Below are 22,201 nucleotides of genomic sequence, written 5' to 3' on the forward strand. Positions count from 1 at the left end.
ACAGTTCTTTCTTTTTATTAATCGGACGATGAGAAAGGTCTTTATATATTTAAGTGAATACTTGGAGAAGAAACCTCTACTCATCCCTCTGCATCCTCATCCCGAAAAAACTAATCTAACCCAAATTAAATTTTAATTGAGAAATAAGTTGGGTTCGGTTAGTTTTTGTCAAGGTTGGTAATGCAGAAAGAAGAGCAGAGCCTCTCAATTGTCAATATAAAGAAAAATTTAATAAAAATATTTTGTAATGTCATTAACTAATACATAATTTTTATTTGCAAATCCATATATGTTTACCTATGCAAATATGTCAAAAAATAATTAAAAATAAAAACAATATTCAGTCACTACATATGACACTTTATTTGAACATTTTATGTCTTTATCAAAGAGTGTGGAACGGGCTAAGTAAGAGCCAGGCGCTGTTGACGGTGTACAAAGGTTAATTCCTTTATTTATGATAAATCAAATTTTAAAAACGTACGTTTCGGTCCGAATTTTGGACCATCTTCAGCGAAACTACAAAAAAATCAATAACAGAATGCATGAAATCAGTAAAATTAAACGTATATACAAAAATAAATTAAATACTTACATATAATAACGGAGTAATATATATATATATTTATATATATATATATATGTACCTATATGAGTAAAAACGACTCAAGACATCACGCTCGACGGCGAGAAAAAGTCAGCCTCTATATATAGTGCCAGTTACTAAGAGGATGTGTTGCATTGGTACGGAAGCAGAATATAATCTTAAAAAACCATCAGAATTAAGTATAAAGAAGAGAAGAAAAAGCGAAAAGTGGTCAGAAAGTTAAAAGAGGCGACTCACCATGCTCGTCGAGCGAGAAAATCAGGAGCGTGTAGACACGTGAAAGTAGGTAACTGTTACAAATAAATAAAGACACACGAGATAGTCAGGAGCGACGGTGACGCGAATGACGACCGCTAGATTTAAACTTTTCGATTATGTTAAGATAATCATGATGAAGGCTATCCGTGTCGTTTTGAAGATTTAGACTGTTAGGTTGTCGTAAAATGTGAATCATCTCAGACAAAATTCGTCTGCCATAAATGTGTTCTTCGTCTAAAACTTCAACGTTGTCCCATGTGAATTCGTGACCAAGATGTACCCTATGTTCGATAATTACCGAATGTTGCCACGTATTTCTATTAATATGGTTTCTGTACTCGGCAATTCGGGTTCTCAACTGTTTGCCCGTCTGCCCCACGTAAGATGCGTCACAATCGCCGCAAGAAATTTTATAAACCACGTGGCTGCGGGACTGGTTTGGTAAAGCGTTCTTATGCACGCGAATGAAGCGTTTAAGCTTATTCATGCCGGTAAAGGATAGTTTCGAGTCCAGATCTCGGAACACAGTTCTAAACTGTTCAGAAATATTCGGAACATACGGGATGTTGAAATACTTCTAAACCGAGCCCTCGCACTCCCCATCATTCCTGTGTACATTAGTGTTCCTGTTGTTAGAAGCAATTATAAAAATTTAAGTCTCGTATGTAGCACATTGAAAATGAAAGGAAGTGGATAGCCATTATTTAGTAATATATTGATCACGAATTCAAGGTTTTTCTGATGAAAACATGGGTGCGAGAGACGGAAAGTCCTAATATCAATCAGACCAATGGCGGTCCCTCTCTTTTGGCAGAGAGGGTGTCGGGACTCGAAGTGGAGACATCTCCCTGAAAAGGTAGGTTTGTGATACCAGTCAAAAATTATAAAATTATTCATTTGGATCAAAGTCACGTCGAGAAAGTTGAGTCTATTATTAGTTTCCTCCTCCATGGTAAATTGTAGTCTGGAATGATAAGAATTAAAAATGCGTAGAACGGTATTAAACTTAGAGGAGGGAACAGCTGTCACTATGTCGTCAATGTATCTACGGTAAAAAGAGAGAGAAAATCCAAGAGTCCCGATCGCCCTTGTCTCCAAATCTTGAAGAGTAATGTCGGCGATGGTCGGAGAAAAGGGCGAACCCATTGGAGAACCAAACGTCTGCCTGTAGCAAACTCCATTGAAGATGAAGTAAGTGGAGTCTAGCACAAATTTAACCGCCTGTATAAAGTCGTCACAAGGTATGGCGCAGTTCGTTTCGATATAATTCCATCTCTGCCTAACACTGTCCAACGTCAGTTCTACGGGAACGTTGGTAAACAGTGACACGACATCCAGAGAAATTAATTTGACGTCTTCGTCTATCCGCATATATGAAACGTACGTTTTTAAAATTTGATTTATCATAAATAAAGGAATTAACCTTTGCGCACCGTCAACAGCGCCTGGCTCTTACTTAGCCCGTTCCACACTCTCTTTGATTTTCACCAGAGCCTTTACACGGATTTATGTCTTTATCTTTTTCATCGATAAAAATTAATTTAAACATGTTTATTTATTAGAAGTTATTTACAACGTTTTCACCGAAGAATACGTAAATAGGACGTGGACGATTTTTGGAAGTTTATCCAAAATGTTTTTTAGACTTAATGGCATAAGTCCTAAGAGAGAGCTCGCTTAGTTATAAGTTATACATATTCGATTTTCTAAAGATGAATCAGAATATGTACTACCTTGGAAAATCAATTCGTTTTCAGGGCCGATGGCTCATGGGCGCTAGCATTCTTTATACGTAATGTTAGGTATGTTTTTTTTTATTTATCAATATGCATACAGCTGTAATAAAATATTATCTATAATATTATAAAATATAAACGTGTCTTGTATTTATCGTTAAAATATACTATTTTACTTTAATCGTTTCAAATATTCGTCGATAAAATGGACATGTTCGCTATTTGCGTTATCTTTATGCAGACGCTCCAAACATTTCCAAAGTGTATAACAAAATCGCAGAGCTGGCCAAAATAAAGAAAAGATTTAGAAATTTTAAGAAAATATATTTTGACGCAGATATTTAGATCTTATTAATATTTTGTGCATACTAAATTAAAATGCTAAATATTTTATACGATAAAGAATATTACATATCTTGTAAGTGTGTGTTACATTTTTTAGAACTAATACTTTCTTACCGCTAATAAATAAGTAATTAACATTCCATTGCTGAATATACATAATAAACATAAATAAAAATATATTAGAGATAAAATATAATAATTTGTTTAATGCATTGATTATAATATTATAATAATTCAAATGTCGCATTCGTGAACCATTAAAGTAGTTTTTGTTCCGTGAAGATTCCATGACCCATATTTTTTTTCAAACATATAACTGTCACATTCGCAATATAGTATCTCTTCCGCATTATAACGACCGTTAAAATTGCCATTAAAAAAGAACCAATCTTAAAATTGATTTTATCATTAAATACTTTAATCATCGGACATTAAAGTTATATACGACGGAGTAACACTATAATCGTAATGCAGATATTTATGTAATAAATTGTCAAGTAACAAACACAATCAAAGCATTTAACTACGATTTTATCTTCCGGAAATAGCAACGTTGTTTTTTATGTAGCTGCGAGGTTTGTGTTATCTCCAAAGGTAATATATATATATTATGCAGTCATAGTCTACGTTTTGACAAATTTGTGTATAAGTCTTATATTATTTTTTAAATATATTTGTTGTATAAGAAAAAAATGTTTTCATGCTTACATATATAACATATATATGCATATATAATGTATCTATCTATATATGTATAATATGTATACATAGGGTGTAGCTAGGTTCAAAGCGCGTGCTTTGCGCGAGACATTTACTCTTTACGCTGATTTTTAATTACATATACACAATCATATACGTCAAAAAATATTCTTATATAAAAATTTAAGGAAGAGAAATCATATGTATGCTTCATTATGCACATAGTTTAAACTTCTAATCCTTGCCAAGTACAATTTAAAAATAAATGTTATTTTGAAAGAACTTTATTTTAATAGTGCTTGATAATTTTGGCCAAGGCTGTATATATATATTGTAATAAAATGTATCTATTTGTTAGATACCATATCTATATTGCATTTTTTGCACTATATAAGCGCTATGCACCATCAACAAATCAGAAATATACGGGTGAATACAATTTGAGTTTAAATCAAAATGCAACTCTCATATCTATCGTTGACTTTTGCCATAATCATTGTTATGTCGATTATGCACGCACCCGAAATAGAAGCAAGAGCCTTTTCTGAAACTGATGCAATGAGTGAGAGCGAGGCAGGAATTGGTTCCTGGGTAAGCAATTTTTATAATTAAAGCTCTATGGTTAATGCTTATTTTCCAATTTAGCAGAATTTTGATAATTAATTGTGATGAGCATAATAATATCTTCTCTTAAAAGTACGTACGTTTACAGTAATAATTTTATATGGAGAATTTTCTCTCTCTCTTTCTCTCTCTTTTTCTTTCTTTCTTTCTTTCTCTATTTATCTATAATATCTCTTTTATTTTTTAAGGGTTTGATTTCTATAATTTTTTGTTTTTTTTTGAAGTAATTTTAATTAGAAACATTCACAGAATAGGTATATTTTTTCTTTATAATATAAACAGAATTATTACTTTTTTTAGTTCATCAAAATAGGCAAATCTATTTTGAAAATTTTGGTAAGTGTTTAAATAGTACTCTTGTTAAATAATATACATATTAAAAATGTCCTTGATATATTAATATTAATGAAAAAATTTTTTATACAGGGGAAGGAGCTGGGACATGAAGCCGCAAAACAAATTGGAAAAATCATTGAGTAGAGGCTCCGTTGGAAATCCAATCAAGTAGGAAACAGGGCTAATTAAGAGCCATTTGCCGATATTGATGCGAAAAATTTTCTTTATTGTTGTTAAATTTTAGGCAGCTTGTTTATAATTGGGAGGTACGCATGATGAAGGCTTTCGGTGTCTGTTTGTAAATTAAGAACGTTCTTTTGTCTTGTAATAAAAATCATCTCAGATAATAATCTCTTTCTATAGAAATGTTCCTCATCCAAAACCTCGACCATATCCCAATCAAATTCATGGCCACTGAGTCTATGTTCCGACACTACAGACATCTGGTTCGTATTTTTATTGATCTGTTTAAGATGTTCAGCTATTCGCGTTTTTAATAATCTTTTCGTCTGTCCCACATATGAAGCGTCACAATCTTTGCACGGAATTTTGTAAACGACATTATTATGTGATCCTGTGGGAATGGCATCCTTATGTACACGAATGAATTGTCTAAGTTTATTCACATACCAGTGTAAGATATTCTAGTTTTTAAGTCGCTGGCAATGTTTTTAAATTGTTCAGAGATATATGGGATAAAAGATATCTCAAAATTAAGATATCTCCCCGAGAAAGTAGGCTTATGAAACCAGTCAAAAATAATGTGGTTATTATGTAAAATTAAAGTGACGTTTAGAAAATTCAGTCTGTTATCAACTCCTTCTTCCAAAGTAAATTGAAGTCTAAGGTGAAACGAATTGAAAGTTTGTAAGATGATGCTGAGCATGGAAGCAGGGGCTGCCATTGCAACATCATCAACGTATCTTAAATAAAAGGGGAGAGATATCGCAAGAATCGAGATCGGCTTTCTTTTCAAGATCTTGTAATGTGGTGTTCGCAATTATTGGAGAGAGTGGGGTATCTCTTTGTTGCTCGAGACGGACGGTTCGTCTTGCGAATGGGGAGGGTAAGTTTTCTGTACATATATTATCATACCCACACATTTTACATAAGATTTATTTAGGAGTCGGCATTATCTCCATTCTTTGTGGCGGGTACCCAGAGGAGACTTAGATATATTCCTCGTCATTTGTAGGATGGTTTTCGTTTGTCAATTAATTTGCCACACATTTATCATGTAAGTGTCTTGCTGTATAAATAACGGACAAATTGCGAATTTATGTTTGTGTATTTATATTGTGTATTTGTTAGATGCTGAAGATGGTTTAAACTAAGACCGAAACGTTTGAACAAACTATTGACTGAATAAAGAAAATTTTTCGCATTAATATCGGCGAATGGCTCTTAATTAGCCCTGTTTCCTACTAAATTGGAGAAAGAATAACTAAAAATGAATGAACTTAAAAAATGCATATATAAATGTTATTATTATATTTTCAAGAAATAATACAAATTGCATTTGTATGTTGGTTTCTTTTTGAAGTACACAAAAGAAAATAAAACAATATGCTTGCATCATAAGTATTGTGTTTTGTTTACGGAAATTTTATAATATTACGTTTATAATATTATGTAATATTTTATAATATTAATAATATTGTTCTTATAGTTTATTATTTTATTGTATAATTTACTATTTTAAACACTTTAAAAACATAGGATATCTATTTTCTATAATTATTTATGTTTTTAATCATTTTTATTTGCTCTAAAATAATGCTTTTTTTTTCTTTAAATTTCTCTTACAAATAGTGAATGTATCCTAAATTTTTGGAGAAATGTAAAATACACGTATACAGTACTTCTTCCGTTTCATATTGGTTTAGATATCATAAGAAAGTCGTCATTATTAGTAATATTTTTCAGTTTATTTATATTTAGTAATATTTATTTTAAATATTGTTTCAAATGTATTTTTTATTAATAAATAATTACATGTAACGAATTAATGCGTTATTTTTAATATTTTATATATTTATTTGTTTATATAATTTTATACATTTTGTCAAAAAATTTTTTTTTCGAAAGTTGTAAATAATACAACATTATTGCCCCGTTAATTAAAATTATAAGACTCTTAATTATAATAATTAATTACAAAAGTAAAGGAGCATCGAGCCGTAACAAGGTGTAAGCGTTAATATATTTTTGAGTATTTTGTCACATCGTTGTTAGTACACGTTAGAACACATTGACAATGCAGACCCTACAAAGTTTCGCATCACGAACGAAAAATTCTCCGATTTTGACGTGCAACGAACGAAATATCTTAACTCTTTAAATGTAATCCGGATTTTAATAATATGTCGTGCGTTTTTTATGTTGTAATTAACTGCGTTTCTAAATTGTAAGACACTGAAGATGGTTCGATGTTGAACCGAAACGTTTGTATTTTTTAATATTAATGTGGAATATATTAACGCTTACACCTTGTTACGGCTCGATGCTCCTTTACTTTTGTAATTGATTTTAATCTTGTGAGCCTTCTAGATTATATAATAATTAAGATGTAAAGTTGTTTAAAAAAGTTTTGATTCATTAAGTATATTTTTACGTTGCGTATTTTTTGCAAAATTATTACTTTTGAAGTGGACGAAAACCAGGATGCGGCGTGAACATATATCGTACTCAAAAACTTTGCTAATTTCTGAATTTCTATAAGAATTTTGGTATTTTGTAAATATTCACAATATATTAATTGTAATATATATCTATTGTTTGTTTATTATCCTTTTTACAAATCATTATTTTAGTATGTACGATACAGGTATAATATCGTTAGAATTTAAAGCGAAATGTGTTAAATAATAAGGTATATATATATGGAGGGGTAAAAACCACAGTGGTGTAAGTCAAATTTTTAAAAATATTTTCTCGTGTGCATAGATGCAATTTATATATTGTACAGATTACATCTATGCACACGAGAAAATATTTTTAAGAATTTGACTTACACCACTGTGGTTTTCACCCCTCCATATATACATATACTGTTATATATAATACATAATTTATTTGCCAACACGAATTTTCCATAAATATATCATATATCAATATTCATCATATAGGTTTTCTGGCTGCGTATATAATAATATCATCTTACAACACACTATTAATGTGCGTGTGAATGTGTGTGTGTGTATGTGTTTTGTGTATGTATGATCTTCATAGATTTTTTAAATATACTCGTAGTATTTTTGTACCAAACTGATTTGCGTTTATGAACTCACAATATGATTCTCGTGCACAACATGATGCTCCATGTGCTTTTCTTTATTTTTGCAGATTGCACTCGAGAAAATGCCTAATAATTATTCACCGAGAGCTATCAAGATCTTTTTAATTGCGACAGCAAAGAATATCTTGAAAAATTGATTATTTTCTTCTGTAGATATGTCCGGATATGTTTCTGAGTGTTTATATATTATTGCTGATAATTATTATTTTGTACTTTTTTGTTTATCTCCTCCTAATCTCGAAAATATTTAGTTTATAGCCAATCTGCAAAAATATGCGAACAGGCATATGCACTTATGCAGTCGCGCAGTCGTAGTGATTAACATTGCTATAATAAATATTCTTAATTGTTTTCTCAATTAAAAATGTAACAAAAATTATACGACTTAATTGTTTTGTGTAATTTTGAAACAAAATCGAGATGCCATATAATTATTAACAATAATATTACAGTTATTATAGATATGTTATTAAAATAAGAGTATCTAAGCAGGTGTAGTAGCAGGTAATATTTCAATAATTTATATTTATCGATATTTTCGATTTTATTGTTAACGATATGTTTAAAATTAATTTTTTAAATTAACGTTTTGTAAAAATATAATAAAAGAAAAGTTAAATCAAGACTTTTATCGAAAAAAATTAATAAAGATCACCAAAGATTGGTACGTTACTTTGAATATTAAGATTACACAGGGTTAAATTAATTTCTAAAGCATCAATTCGCTCGCGCGTTGCGCCAAGTACGATCCCGTAAGTTCTCTTTATAGTAACCATGGTATTATCTCGAGAGGGTCTAAATAACTCGTATATGTCTTGTCGAATATTCTGCTAGACTACGACTCTCGACCAGCAAGAGTGAGTTCAATTAACGTCATCTTTTCTTTAGTCTACTTCTTCTTCAAGATTCACGGGTAGTTAACAGCAATATGCACGTGTACGCAACAATATTTCATAGTATTCACGCTAAAGAGACCGTCATATTTGATATTACACTAATGAATAGGAAAGGCAGTGCAAGCGTTGATTCTACTATTATCTCGAAGTCATCTTGGTATTCAATATCGTCTAGCGTCATGTTCGAAGAAAAGAAAGGAGATCGCGATTTTTATGAGAGTGACATAATACTTAGTTGTACACACGATGTGAAACATAAATTAATGTATTTTCTTGGACAACTGTACTTAAAAAATTCCTGTTTACTATCAGAATGGAGATCTCGTCTAATGATAATATTATCTTTTGTTTTATTCGTTTCTTACATTAAGGTCGTAATAATTTCTATGCACTCATCCTACCGTCTCTGATAAGTAACTATTTATCCCGTATACCTAGTAATTATATCTAAATGATTGATGATCCAAAAATGACTTCGAGCTAATATCATTATCTCTTACAGTACATTTTAGCGTTAAGTTGATCGCGCGCAGTGAGACATTAGTGAACAGTGACGACGAATTGCAACGAGTACGTTTGTTCTTGAAAATAAACTCTTGCCGACGTACGAAAGAAAAATTTTGCGAATTGCGAGAATACGATCGCTGTACAGCAATGAAATGTGGCGTTTGAAGACTAAGATCAATGAAACGTTTGCTGAACAACAACAATTAATCATTGTTGAATAACCGGGGAATGATAGTATTGCGGAAATAGGAATTTTCGTTAGATGCCGCGTGTTTGAAATGCTCGTGTATTAGAAATGTAAAATTGCAAACAGACGGCTACGGATGGTATCCTCCAAATGGAAATGCAATTGCGTGTGCACGTCTAACAATCGACAGCGATGACTGTTATTACCTCGTTTCACATTAATTATAGTCTAACGTACAACATCACCTAGGTCTAGGTATTAATCACAGCGATACACGACGTGTAAACGTACCTACATTTATGCTGATATGTACAAATATCAGCTTAGCCATTTTACGCTACACGCAACATCCACTATATAAGAGTACTAGTTGCGCACAGTAGTTAATTAAGAGTGGACAGAGAAATGAATTGCACAACCCGTCCTTTCTGAACAATAACTTTATACGGGCATTAAAAGTCGTTGCAAAGTATTTCTGCGAGAATAGTTTATCCTATATATTATAGCACGTAGTAAAGAGGTACCGTTTCTTCTTTCTCTGTATAAAATTATCCCAAATAATGACGGAATGTGCAAATATCTTTCTTCTTCTCCACTATATAAATCTCGTAAGTATCAGCACGTTTTTTTTAACATATTTGTATTTATGTATGTTTGTGTGCGCGCAACTGTCACGCGTGTAATTATGCACATACATATCATCGACCACTGATTGTACGATTAGGATTTGTGCCGAGCACAAACAAGCGATCACATTCAAGACTCCCACGTTATATTCGCTCCATCATCTTCCTTGAATGATTTACGTTAAAAGCAAGCTGAAGTCAAAATATATATATCTGAGCTTGCAAAAAATTATATATAATTATACAAATCTTCCTTTGAATCTATACAATATTTTATGTTCGGTCTTATTACCCTCTCTCTTTTGCACTCTCTTTTGTTTATATATCTTACCAAAAATTTAAAGATGTATAGTTTAAATTATACATTATGTCGCGCATAACAGCTTTCGATTGAATAAAACGTGGGGCAAAACAGCATAAAAGTATTTATGTAAAGTTAATTATGTTGCTATGCTAACACGCACTTAAGAATAACACATTGCTATGTCAATAGCATTTTAGGAGCACTTTGTAATACAAGTATATAACACTTTTAAGATTATATCTTATGCGAGTGATAAATAATAGCTAAGTATTATATTTTAAATACTTAACAATTATTTATATCAATCGCATATTTTCGTAAAAAATATCGTATTATTTATTAAGAATAGTGAAGGAACGTAGTGACAAAACAATGCTATCATAAAGATAATTTTGTTACGCCGAATGTAGATCGATATTAAGAGTTAATATTTAAAAATAAAATTTTAAAATCTCCAATAATTAACGTAAAATATTCGCAGTCGTATTTTTTATTAAAACATAAATCCACTTATAATAGAAATTTTTTACTATATATTTTTATTATCCTGATATTTTACAGGTAATAGATTCAGAATTTTATAATGATTTGGTTATGCAACTTCATGAGATCCGCTGTGTAATAAAAAGAATAAATGATATTTCTAATAAGAATAAATAAGTAAATATATAATATTTAGTGATGATCGATACTAACATCTTTTTCTATAATAGTATATCAATCTTCAAGCTCAGTATAGTTGATTGCATAGTTTTGCGCTGACATATTTGTCCCTTACGGTAGTTTATGGCTAAACTCTTAATTATCGCTCTGAACGTATAGTGATCGTTTATTAAGTTGGAGGGCGCGAGAAGTCGGATCTCACATTCCAATCGTGTTGTTTTCTCGATGCGTTTCCACATTTTCCACATAGATTTCGAAACGCAACATGATTTTATCGGTATCAATATCAAAGTTACAAACTTGTAATTCCATACAACACTTGTGTGCATAATATGTATACCGACTTTTAACGTTCTTCCTTATTTGAAACGATTTTCTAAAGCCAATAAAAATCGAGTGGGTTGGAAACACAGATATGCAAGAGACAACGAGCCTTGCATTTGGGTGCATTTATTTGTCAACGCATTCGACTTACTAATTTACATATATCTATAACTTCTCGTTTGACACTGAAAAAGCGTAGTCCTTTCATTAATTACGCGCGCTCGCTATATATTTCCGATTCGCTCAATTGAAAATAATCGAACCTAATTAACGCAAACGCACTTACAAGTAAGTGCACGTGCGCTCCGTATTTACGCTAATCTTTGTGCAACATCTTGCGACGATTCATATATACGATACGTATATCCTTTACACTACCTTACTATCCAACATTGACTTCACAGGAGTAGTTATGCATTTTCGTATCATCTTTTAAAGAATATTTTCTCGCGCGAGAGAGCAAGAGATACCTATATTTTTGTGCGCAGCCTTTCTTCACATCTTCAATACGAGTAAATACTTGCCAAGGCTTAGAATCATTTTTCTCAAGCACGTGACAAAAGCGTAACAGATTTCTCTATGACTACACGCATTTTTTTCGAGAGTAGCGCGAAAATAACCCCTGGAAAGCTCGCTAATTATAACTGTAGCACATTGGGCGAAACTTACTTTCATTACGTAATACAATTTACTTAAAAACGATCTATGAGTCTAACAAATCTTATACTTTTTATATAAATTATAACGCTACAACTGTTCTCTTAAATTGACTACGGACATTTGACTCGTGAATCCTCAAAATACATTTCTAAAAACAATTTCTAAATTCAGCAACTAACGTTATTTTAGTGTCTTTAACGCATTTTCAATAGAAATCATTTTTGTGATAACTCATGTTAGAAATTCTCTTTGTTAATATTATTTGTATCTACATAAACATGCAAAAGTGAATACGACCTATATTCTTCTTTATATTTTATCTAATATTCTTCTCTTAGACCATATTATATACGACAAAAGAAATTGACAAATTGAGACGAACAGAATTTTACTTGACATCTAAACTGTTCGAACAATCGAATCTTCGAATGTTGGAAATAGATCAAACAATTCGGTTCTTAATTCGAATTGTACGAATTATCCGAACTTAAGACTCAAATGTTTCTACCTCGAGCAGTTCTAGCACATAAAATTTTTTAGATCTTTTGTCTGAATCCTATTTAAAATATAAACGTGTTTGTATAATAATACTAAATTGTGATAAAATAAATTCTAGACATTCTTTCTTGTAAATATTTATATAAATATTTGCATTATTCTGTGTAGTTTGTAGGATTTAAAAATCGGTTTTATGTAATGAAAATATTATATCATATAATGGAGGAATAACGAAACCTTTTTTAGTTATACCAAAAATCTAAATTCTAAATTGTGTATTTTAGAAACATTTAGAAAATGTTTCTAAAATAAATTTACATTACTATCTCTAATTTGGCACTAAAATACAAGTAATGAAATTAATTCCTCGTATTAAATTCTTAATTAAATTTCCATACATCGAATTTAATTTTCTTGTTAATATATTAATATGTAACTATAAAATCTTATACTAACTTTTCCTCCAATGCATTACGTATAGTATTGACTCTATACTCTTATCTTGTATTATCTGACTATTGTATATGTATATATGTATGTACATACATATATGTATAAGATGCATACATCTATATAAACCATTGACTTTACATTTCATCACAATATTCTGTTTACGCATCTGCGGTTTCAGAAACATTTATGTTTTTATAAAATGCTAAAACGTAACACAGTACATCCATAAAATATAACTGCTTATGACGTAATGATAAAATAAAATGCAATTAATAACATTTTTTATACACAATTTTAACAACAATATGTATACTCTATATAATTCAATTCATAAAATTGAAATCTTTGAAAAGCTGAGTAAGATGTGAAATAAAAATAATAATTATTAATTTGAATTATAGTAAAAATAGGATAGGTTTATACGTAGGATAAGTCTAAATATAGTACAAGTAGGAAAAGTTTTACTTGGCAGTTACTGTCTTTTAACTTAATAGGATAATATAACAGAGAAGATTACAAAAAGCTCATTAACTACTTAATAAGATATAACAGACGATTATAAAAATAATATACCACCATTCCTGATTGTCTAATTCTTAACTGTTCTTGAATATATATGAAAAAGCAATATATTAATATATATATTATATACATCTATGCCATATAATATTTTATAATATAATACAAATAGAACGCGTAAAGAAATGTTGTATACTCTTCATACTGCACGAAATAATAAATAGAGTTCTTGACTGCAATATAGTTCTATAGTATAAGAGACAATTTTAGTAGATTATTTAATAGAATATAATTATACATTCTAATTATATTAATTAATCACTTTCGTATATCCTAAGTTTATAAGTAATTCCTTACTGTAATCCTTAATGAATAATTTATTGTCCATCATGGAACATTTCCTAACTCTATGTATTGTCTGCTCACACAGTATTGTCGGTTATTTAAATATATAATCCATTTTTACAACTAAACTGTTGTCTGGATACTAAGGAAGACCATTATTGTCCAAGTTCTTTCTTATTGTCTGAAAGTTTCTGTCTTAGAGAAAATTGAGTAGATTCATCTTCAGATAATGTGGAATATAATTTGGAAAATCCAAATTTACAATTATTGCATATTTTTTATATGTCAAGAAGCATTCTTTTCTTATCTGAAACAAATTGTTATAAAATATTATTTGCTTTATATTACAAACTATATAGAATATTAATCGTTACTATTTTATTAAGACGTAATAAGGAAAATATGTTGCGTCTTATTCGAACGTAAATGATGAGAAGGAAGTTTCGTGAAAAAGAAACAGAGAGCAGAATTCGAATAACAAGCGAGCAAATAAAAACAGCTCGCAAATAAATCGAGCTGGATACTAGTCATCATCGTGGCCAACAATACTGTTCGTCTTACTGATGCTTAGAAAAGGTCTAATTGTAAGTCAATTAGTAAGGCTCCTAAACGATGTACCTCGTATAAAGTATACTCATTGAAAAACGATTTTCTTAGTGCAGATCAAAAAAGTGCTGGTGCAGAGTATTGTCCCTAGAATTCAGTCAACATGTTTCTTACGTCTATATATCGAGTAACAGCGCTACGAACACCCTACTTCTACAAGCTTCTATACCTGTTACTTAGGTACTTTACATTCTAACATTATATTATGTACGTATAACAACTTACATACTTTATTTATACCTGATGCACGTACGAATACTTCAATTAGAATACGGCAGGCTGAGCAAGTATACCACGTAAAGTTTCTTACTCTTAATTGTGTTTTTTTTTTCACAAAAATACAACAATAATCAATGGAAAATATGTGCGATATTGTACTATCTGAAATAAGCTCAACGTATATCTCGTTTATTCTGTTTAAAAATTTCATAAATTTTCTAAGTATACAGAAAATTCTAGATACGTTCTTGTATGCAGAAAGGATCTCTACTATACATTATAACAATGAATTAAAAATATCTCTATTATTCGTAATAAATATTAAAACCAAATATTAATACTTGATGCCCAAGTAATAATAACAATGAAGATAAAATTTATTCTCTTATTTAAATCGTTGATTTTTTGTTAGCTCAGCCTAGCATCGGGAACTTTTCTTGCATACTGTATTAACTTTCTGTAAAATAAGATAAATGCTGCGAAGCGATGAGCCCGACAGACGAAATTATGTGAACGCCAATTAATTGAGTTTAGACTGCGACGCTATCTTTTATCGAGTAACATTTGCAGTGAGATATACGATGAAAATACACGCTACTATACTCGTCGTGGCAGTTCATTCATCTTCAATTCGTATGTACATCAGTATTTTCGTGATATACTGGATCTGTTTCGAATGTTATACGTGTAAATACGGATCACGGGGTTGAATCGTGTGACTCCAGAATTTATCACGTCTAATAAAAATGTATGGTATATAACGATGTCCCTTATGTCTATGTTTATACATGCGACTATGTAGTTTTGGATGCCTGGCACACGCTCTTATAACGAACGTGATTAGTATAGTAGATAACTGTCTACGTCGCATGGAATGCATTTACATCGATAAGCACATAGACTTTTTTTTGTTTCTTAGGATATATTGTCTCTTCGTATGCGCATTATTTAAAATATACACGCGATGGTACACTAATGCATTTTATGCAATACGTGTACGATATTTTACCCGTAGCGGGTGTGCGCTTAACTCGTTCCTTTACAAAAATACAGTTTATCGATTATATGTATATATATATATAATGTGCTTTCTTCAGTATATACGTTTTCTTCACCTTAATATAGTACATACTAAATTATATAACTTCTGATAATGTTAAGATATCTGTGTAGAGTACTGTGCATATCACAAACCATTGAAAAGCATTTAGCTTCTCTTTTCAAATATAAATGTGCGATATATCAACGAAAAAGCTATTTCAAAAGAACGTTTATAATCCTCCTCTATTTGTATGAGGATTGTTCGTAAATCACAGATTTCCTATGATTGCCATACAAATGTATAAGTCATTTGAGTGGCATAACAATTTGAGTGGATTAACAATTTAAACCAAATTATCCGTGTTTTAAGAAATAAGAGGGTTCCAAAAGTATTTAATAAGAAATACAATTGTTTTATTATATTTTTTATATATTATATATTATTATATTTCCTATTGAGTCCGAGGGGAAAATTATTATATTTTAAAAATTGTAAAAAGAAAAAGTTTTTAAATTATAGCAAGGTATGTACGACTTACACTACTTACACCACTCAAACGACTCATATCATTGAATGCCGTTAAACGCACACCCTATAGATCAAGGGGGTTTCGACCACTTGGTGGCTCATATACAGCTGTCCTAAAGTCGGCAGCGATACAAAATATTTTTTGTCGCATCACATGCGTGGATTTTCGTTTTGTGCACAAATCCTGAATTTTTCCTATTTCAGTAAGTACCAAAAGTACATACATCGGCATTTTTTATCCTTTCTTTTACCTAGTAGTTTCCTAGAAAATGGCTTATTATTTGAACTTATGTGTATGCAAATATCCTCGGCATCCGTATATACCTTCACTTATAAAGTAGAGTATATCTTATATGTTTCCGATTATCTCACATTTCTCTTGTTCGAGTGGCTTATTATAAAGTCTTACGAAAAAATCGTGAAGTGATTTCGTATTACTTGAACGAGCTATGACTGAGAACTGCGGTAGTAAATATCGGTATTTTCGTATATGTTGATGATAGAATCCGGTTTCTACAATCATCTGTCCATAATATGACAAAAAATAGTTTTCCTGATGCGATTGATAGACTTAATTGGATTAATCTTATCACTCGAAGAAAGATTCAGTTATGTTCGTATTCATCGTCCACCATCCCTTAGCTTAGCGAATGTCCATGATTATCAATGATTTTTATCAACTTGTGCTATTTTTCTATGCTTACTAATCCCAAAGAATGAGATTAACGATCCGTATTAATACTCAGCTCTTTTTTCTTCATTCAAAGCTGCACAAGGTGTGTACAAAATACTATCCTTTGATTGAGCGTACAGGAATCGCTGAGCGCAGATTAGCAAATCGGGAGAATCTATAATTACTTTCGGTTCCAATATCTTCCAATACATGTCATATAAAAACACGAAAGTCCGCGTTTACTTTGTTCTACGCTTATCCTTCATTTCCGTTCGATTTGTTTCGATGTTGCCTCATCGAATATTTTGCTCGATTCGGTAGCTCACGTTTTCCCATTATTTCTATATATCGTCATATTCGGAGTACGGATACTTAGACATTTCTTCTTGGATCCACGTTACGTATTTGGGTACGTTAGCGTAGACTCCGGGCAGTTTTGGGTGGGCGCATTTTATGCCCCAGCTGACAATTCCGCCGACAAACCATTTCTCCTTGTCCTTCTCATCCTGACACAACAGAGGTCCTCCAGAATCACCCTGGAAGAAAAACGAATAATTCGTAATTATCGTTATCTTCTACTTTTGTAATAAAAAATTACAGTAGCAAATAACGCGACGTGTTTTTCGGACACAAATATTCTGAGGCCAACGTACTATCTGATAAAACTAACTATTTCTTGTGGGATACACGTATAATTTGATATTTTGCAAATGCGATATTTAAGACAAACCAAGAATTAATATCAAGCAATTAGGCTTGAGTAACAATGTATACTTTAGTTTTATAAAATACAATAAAAGTTAATTCTCGATTTGCCATATACGTAACATTTTTACCATCTGTTGAGTATACACAAGTAAAGTATTTTAATTGTTTTAAATAAATTGTTTAAGTAATAAATTTACTTGGCATGCATCTTTTCCGCCATTCTCATAGCCAGCGCAGATCATCCCATCGGTGACGTTTAATTCTTTATGCGCTAACCATGTGTTGCAGAGTTGTCGAGGCAGAATAGGGACTACAACCTCGTTTACGGCTGGCTCATATTCAGAGGCTGGAATAAAGCAATAAGGTAATAATTAAACTTAATTTTCACTCTGCGTATATTTGGAAGAAGGATTATACTAACTAAAACATTCAAAGCAAAGCTGAATCAAGTTTCATCATTTGTAACGATTTGACATTTGAATGACATTTTACAAACTTATTTCTCACGCTCTGAAAGCTTCAATTATAGAAAATAAGGTTAATCTGTAAGAAAATAAGCTTATATCTTTTTCTGAAGTTTGTATCTCTCTGGTTGTTGTGTTATCCTCAATTTATATATAAGTATATACGAAAAAATTTTTTTCCAGAATGTTATATTAACTTGTTATATTTTATTAAGTACTGCTGTTTATTTTACACATATCATAGATTAATATTGCAAGTAAACATTTTGAGAGCAACATTTTTTTATGTATGAATAATGCTTACAATCGGTATCATTTTTCTTGCCCCATCCAATAACGGTACAATATGTGTTGGGTGTAAGATCAGTGTCAGCAGTTGGTAAGCACACCGGTCTCAGGTGTTCGTGATACTGAACTGGCCTCTCAAGCTACACAATACGAGCATATAATATTACATGAAAAATTTAAAACAGCATCCAACTTTGAACAAGAATCATGATTTTACAGTATACGATAGGTACACGTTAAACGGAAGATTCAAATATTTCGCACAATAATAATTAAATCGACAATGAAAATGTATTTACTTGGAACAATGCGACATCATTGTCGTGAGCAACACCCAGGTTGTAATACGGGTGAGGTATGACTCTTTTCACTTTCATTTTTTGACCGAGATAAGTGTGAGAAAGTCTCCTAGTAATGCCAAGTTGTATCGTCCAACCGGACACCTCTGAATAACTGAAATCATCGGTGTGTTAATCGGTGTATCAGAGAATCAATTCATATTTGAGATTCTCCGTTAGGTGTTATTAATAATTCGCTGTTCAAATAATATTTTAAGCGATATATTTCCCTTACATATAAGTGTAAAGAATTTGTTAATAATCAAAAATGGTATTTTGCAACGTTACGCGTAAATCACTTACTTCCCAACACAATGAGACGCGGTCAACACCCATTGATCGGCAATAAGGACTCCGGCACAGTAGAAGATCTGTTCTGGACCACCGAGAAGGGCTGCAAGAAACGGCCAATCACCAGGGGCTGACTCCACACCACCCACTATTCGCTTCACCCTCACCCTTTCGTATACGGAACGTCTGCGGCCGCAAGCTGCAGCAGAATCGATCATCACGTGTCAAAGAAATCCCGGAAAAACTTTAGAAAATTTTAATTCAACGATTTCCTTATACAGTTTTCCGATAATTTACCATATTTGACGCAAGTAAGTTTGACCGTGGGATAAGGCTCTCGATCCTTGATGCATTTTTGAAATTGCTTCAGCAAACTAAGACTTTTGGTATGATATCCAGAACTTTTCGGCTTCATTGTTGTTACGTCGTTGATCCATTTAGATCCGTTTGAAGCTCTGAGAATGGAATCACGTCTATCGTTTTAACAATTTTTCGTACGTGGTATTTTTTTTTATTCAAAGAGATGACAGAATATTGTTGATATATTGTTGATGAAGGCGTAAAGTTAATAAGTTAAAATCAATTATGTACATAAATATCTCAACGCATTTCTTTTGAAATATCTGATAGCTTGAATGTATAAATAAAGATTTATGAAAATTTATAAAGTTGTCACGACTTGTAAAAATATCGATTTATTGCGATTACGAATGGCATGTTTCGATCGTTATGTAATATTCATATTTTACGTTATTCAAACGACGTATTAAGAGAGATAACTTACGTATAGCCCAACATAGCGCAAACCTCTTGCGGCGACGTTGTCGCCTCCCAGTGTGAGACACACGCCGGCATAAATTTACCCATTTCAGCATGATACACTTCCAGACGGCCCTCGCCGACGTCCCCGTTCCTCTCGCTTAATTTCACTAAAAATGAGATGCAGTATGGGACTTGAAATCTGAGAATCGTCTAGGCTCGCAATCGAAAATTAATTTAAATTAATTAAAGTTAAAATTAATTTTAAAGTTTTTTTCTTAATTATTTAGATATACTGTATTATCGATATGTTAATTTATTTGTCTATTACTGGATTACATGTTTCGAGATAGCGTTGAATAAGCAAAGATATTTTATTATTTGAAAACCGTAAAAAGAGAGATAAAAAAAAGAATTACTTTTTATTGTAACCGAGATAGTTTCTCTTACAAACCTGTCAGCAACATTTTACAATATAAAAGAGTTCCAGCAATTATCAATCGATTAAAAATACAGTCACAGAATATAAAATAGAAAAAAGGAAAAAAAAGATGATATACTAACAGCATTAATTAACAGCAGTCTAATTTAAAATAATCTTATTAATTTAATAACATTATTAGCGAAGCAAACATGTCACGCTCTTGTTTTAATGAAATGTTATTTGTCTCATTAGTACTGTTATTAAATTAACAGGATTATTTTTAATTAGACTGCTATTAAGTAACGTTGTCAATATATTATTCTTTCTCGTGTATGAATTTACTTACGGCAATATCGCTCGTCCTGCCCCCAAGGACAATCCATGACTCCATCACAGATATGACTGGCCGACATGCATCTCTTTTCGCCGCAGTGTAATGAAGACTTCGTAGAAAGGGTATTTTTGTTCGAAGGTCCTTTGATTATCTTGCCAAACGTGGAGGACGTCGACGCCGACATCGGAGACGACGTGCTGGAATTGCAGTTCCCGCATCCGATTTCGTCGCTGTGATCCAAGCAATCGAGATGACCATCGCATCGCCAATCGAACGGAATGCACCTTGTGCCATCGCACTGAAAGCCACTGGTGCACACTGTATAAACGAATCGTAGCAAAATGGAGATCAGATGCTTTCTAGCAATCGATGCAATATAGTCTATACTCTATACTGTAAAAAGAAAGTACATAAAATTACATGAACAACAAGTGTAAATATCCACACGAGTTATAAAGTGTACACACTGTGTTCGTGCAATTTTATATACTTTTTACAGTGTATGTTACATATCATTAATTAATTAATTATTTATTTATTTTAATTAATGAAGTTGTAATGAGTAATAATTATTTAGAGTCCTATTCAATTAATTAATTTCAATAAATATTAATTAAATTTCTAGTATGTATCAAATGAGATAAATGGTAATAGCCTAGGAGAATTAGTTGAGCGAGATTTTAATAGCAAATGAAACATTTGCTATTATTTACATTAAATTGAGAATAAATAAAAATAGCAGTATAACAAGAGATATTATTCTACTTCGAGAAAGGAACGTGTAAGATAATGGAAAGTGTAAGATAATCCGGATCAGCATGCCAAAAATTACGCGCGCGGAAATATATTATTACCTATATATTAATATCTCTTATTAACATTATCGACACTCTCTGTCGTAACATCCTATCTTTCGCAATATGTCTTCTTCTACGATGGACACGATCGATCCTGCGCTTGCGGTTCGATACTTTCACACATATATGCGTCAAGCGCGATATGTACACATGCATCAAGCGCGACTCAATAAAGCTGCTTGACGCCGCAGATGGGCCGTCATACGATAGTTTAATATGGATTTTGCAATTAAGATTCCATCAGCGGTGACACATGCGATAGCTCGGGTACACAAAATCGCGATATAGCTCCCGCATGTGCGAACACGTATGCGTACATACAGGGTGTCGCTGAACCTCTTTTGTAATTACACAACATGCACAGATGTTGCTGCCTTCAGTGTTTCAACTGCACACGTGATGTACTAGATAATATAGAAATACCCTTTGACGAAGGTTTCCTACTGTACGAATATTGGTGCTTTCACGTGCCAGGTCACGTTATAATAATCTCAAGAAGCTAAATCCGCTTGCGAAACATTCAGAAAATTCCATCCGGATATTATTGAACATTATTAAACGAACAAAATTAACATTATTGAACAAACACAACCAACACGGTTACGTAGATTGCTAGCAGAATTACGTTTGAAGAGAGCTAGTGAAACCAGCAAATCGAATTGGAAGTTATCGCCGCCGAGGGACGAAGCGAAAGCTTCGGAAGAAAAATGCGGAAAGAAAGAAAATCGAGAAACAACCAATCGAAATCTTGGGGAATGTGTTGAATTTTCCCGATTGAGTGGACT

General features: G+C 31.8%; 2 protein-coding genes and 2 long non-coding RNA genes across 7 annotated transcripts in view; 2 read left to right on the top strand and 2 right to left on the bottom strand.

Moving 5' to 3' along the window:
- The window catches only part of LOC139780216 (uncharacterized), a 159,513-nt gene that overhangs the window by 135,537 nt on the left and 1,775 nt on the right, over positions 1-22,201 (top strand). Inside the window, exon 4 of the long non-coding RNA XR_011720182.1 lies at positions 17,950-18,025. This is a non-coding gene — a long non-coding RNA (uncharacterized lncRNA). The remainder of the gene's footprint in view (positions 1-17,949; positions 18,026-22,201) is intronic.
- On the bottom strand, positions 1,349-2,435 carry LOC139780188 (uncharacterized). Its single transcript, XM_071718721.1, has 2 exons — positions 1,654-2,435; positions 1,349-1,491 (listed from the first exon to the last, which is right to left on the bottom strand). The coding sequence occupies exons 1-2, from the start codon at positions 2,270-2,272 to the stop codon at positions 1,349-1,351; spliced, it is 762 nt and encodes a 253-aa protein (XP_071574822.1). The 5' UTR covers positions 2,273-2,435.
- Positions 4,011-6,186, top strand: LOC139780194 (uncharacterized). 4 transcript variants are annotated; one of them, XR_011720170.1, is made up of 4 exons: positions 4,011-4,236; positions 4,570-4,605; positions 4,696-5,842; positions 5,917-6,186. It is a non-coding gene; the product is annotated as an uncharacterized lncRNA (long non-coding RNA). The 4 variants fall into 4 exon arrangements; XR_011720172.1 differs by having other exon boundaries at positions 4,016-4,236; positions 4,696-5,671; positions 5,729-6,186; XR_011720173.1 differs by having other exon boundaries at positions 4,052-4,236; positions 4,696-5,051; positions 5,132-6,186.
- LOC139780206 (uncharacterized) overlaps positions 7,364-22,201 on the bottom strand; it is a 47,834-nt gene continuing 32,996 nt past the window's right edge. The window contains 9 exon segments of the mRNA XM_071718746.1: positions 7,364-17,296; positions 17,298-17,489; positions 17,859-18,007; positions 18,430-18,553; positions 18,713-18,866; positions 19,055-19,241; positions 19,340-19,497; positions 19,827-19,971; positions 20,572-20,877. Coding sequence (XP_071574847.1) covers positions 17,276-17,296; positions 17,298-17,489; positions 17,859-18,007; positions 18,430-18,553; positions 18,713-18,866; positions 19,055-19,241; positions 19,340-19,497; positions 19,827-19,971; positions 20,572-20,877 — 1,436 coding nt within the window. The 3' untranslated portion in view covers positions 7,364-17,275.

This window comes from Temnothorax nylanderi, unplaced genomic scaffold, assembly GCF_030848795.1.
Source record: "Temnothorax nylanderi isolate EJ_2023f unplaced genomic scaffold, tnyl_v1.0 TNYL_tig0007_pilon, whole genome shotgun sequence".
Taxonomy (NCBI): domain Eukaryota; kingdom Metazoa; phylum Arthropoda; class Insecta; order Hymenoptera; family Formicidae; genus Temnothorax; species Temnothorax nylanderi.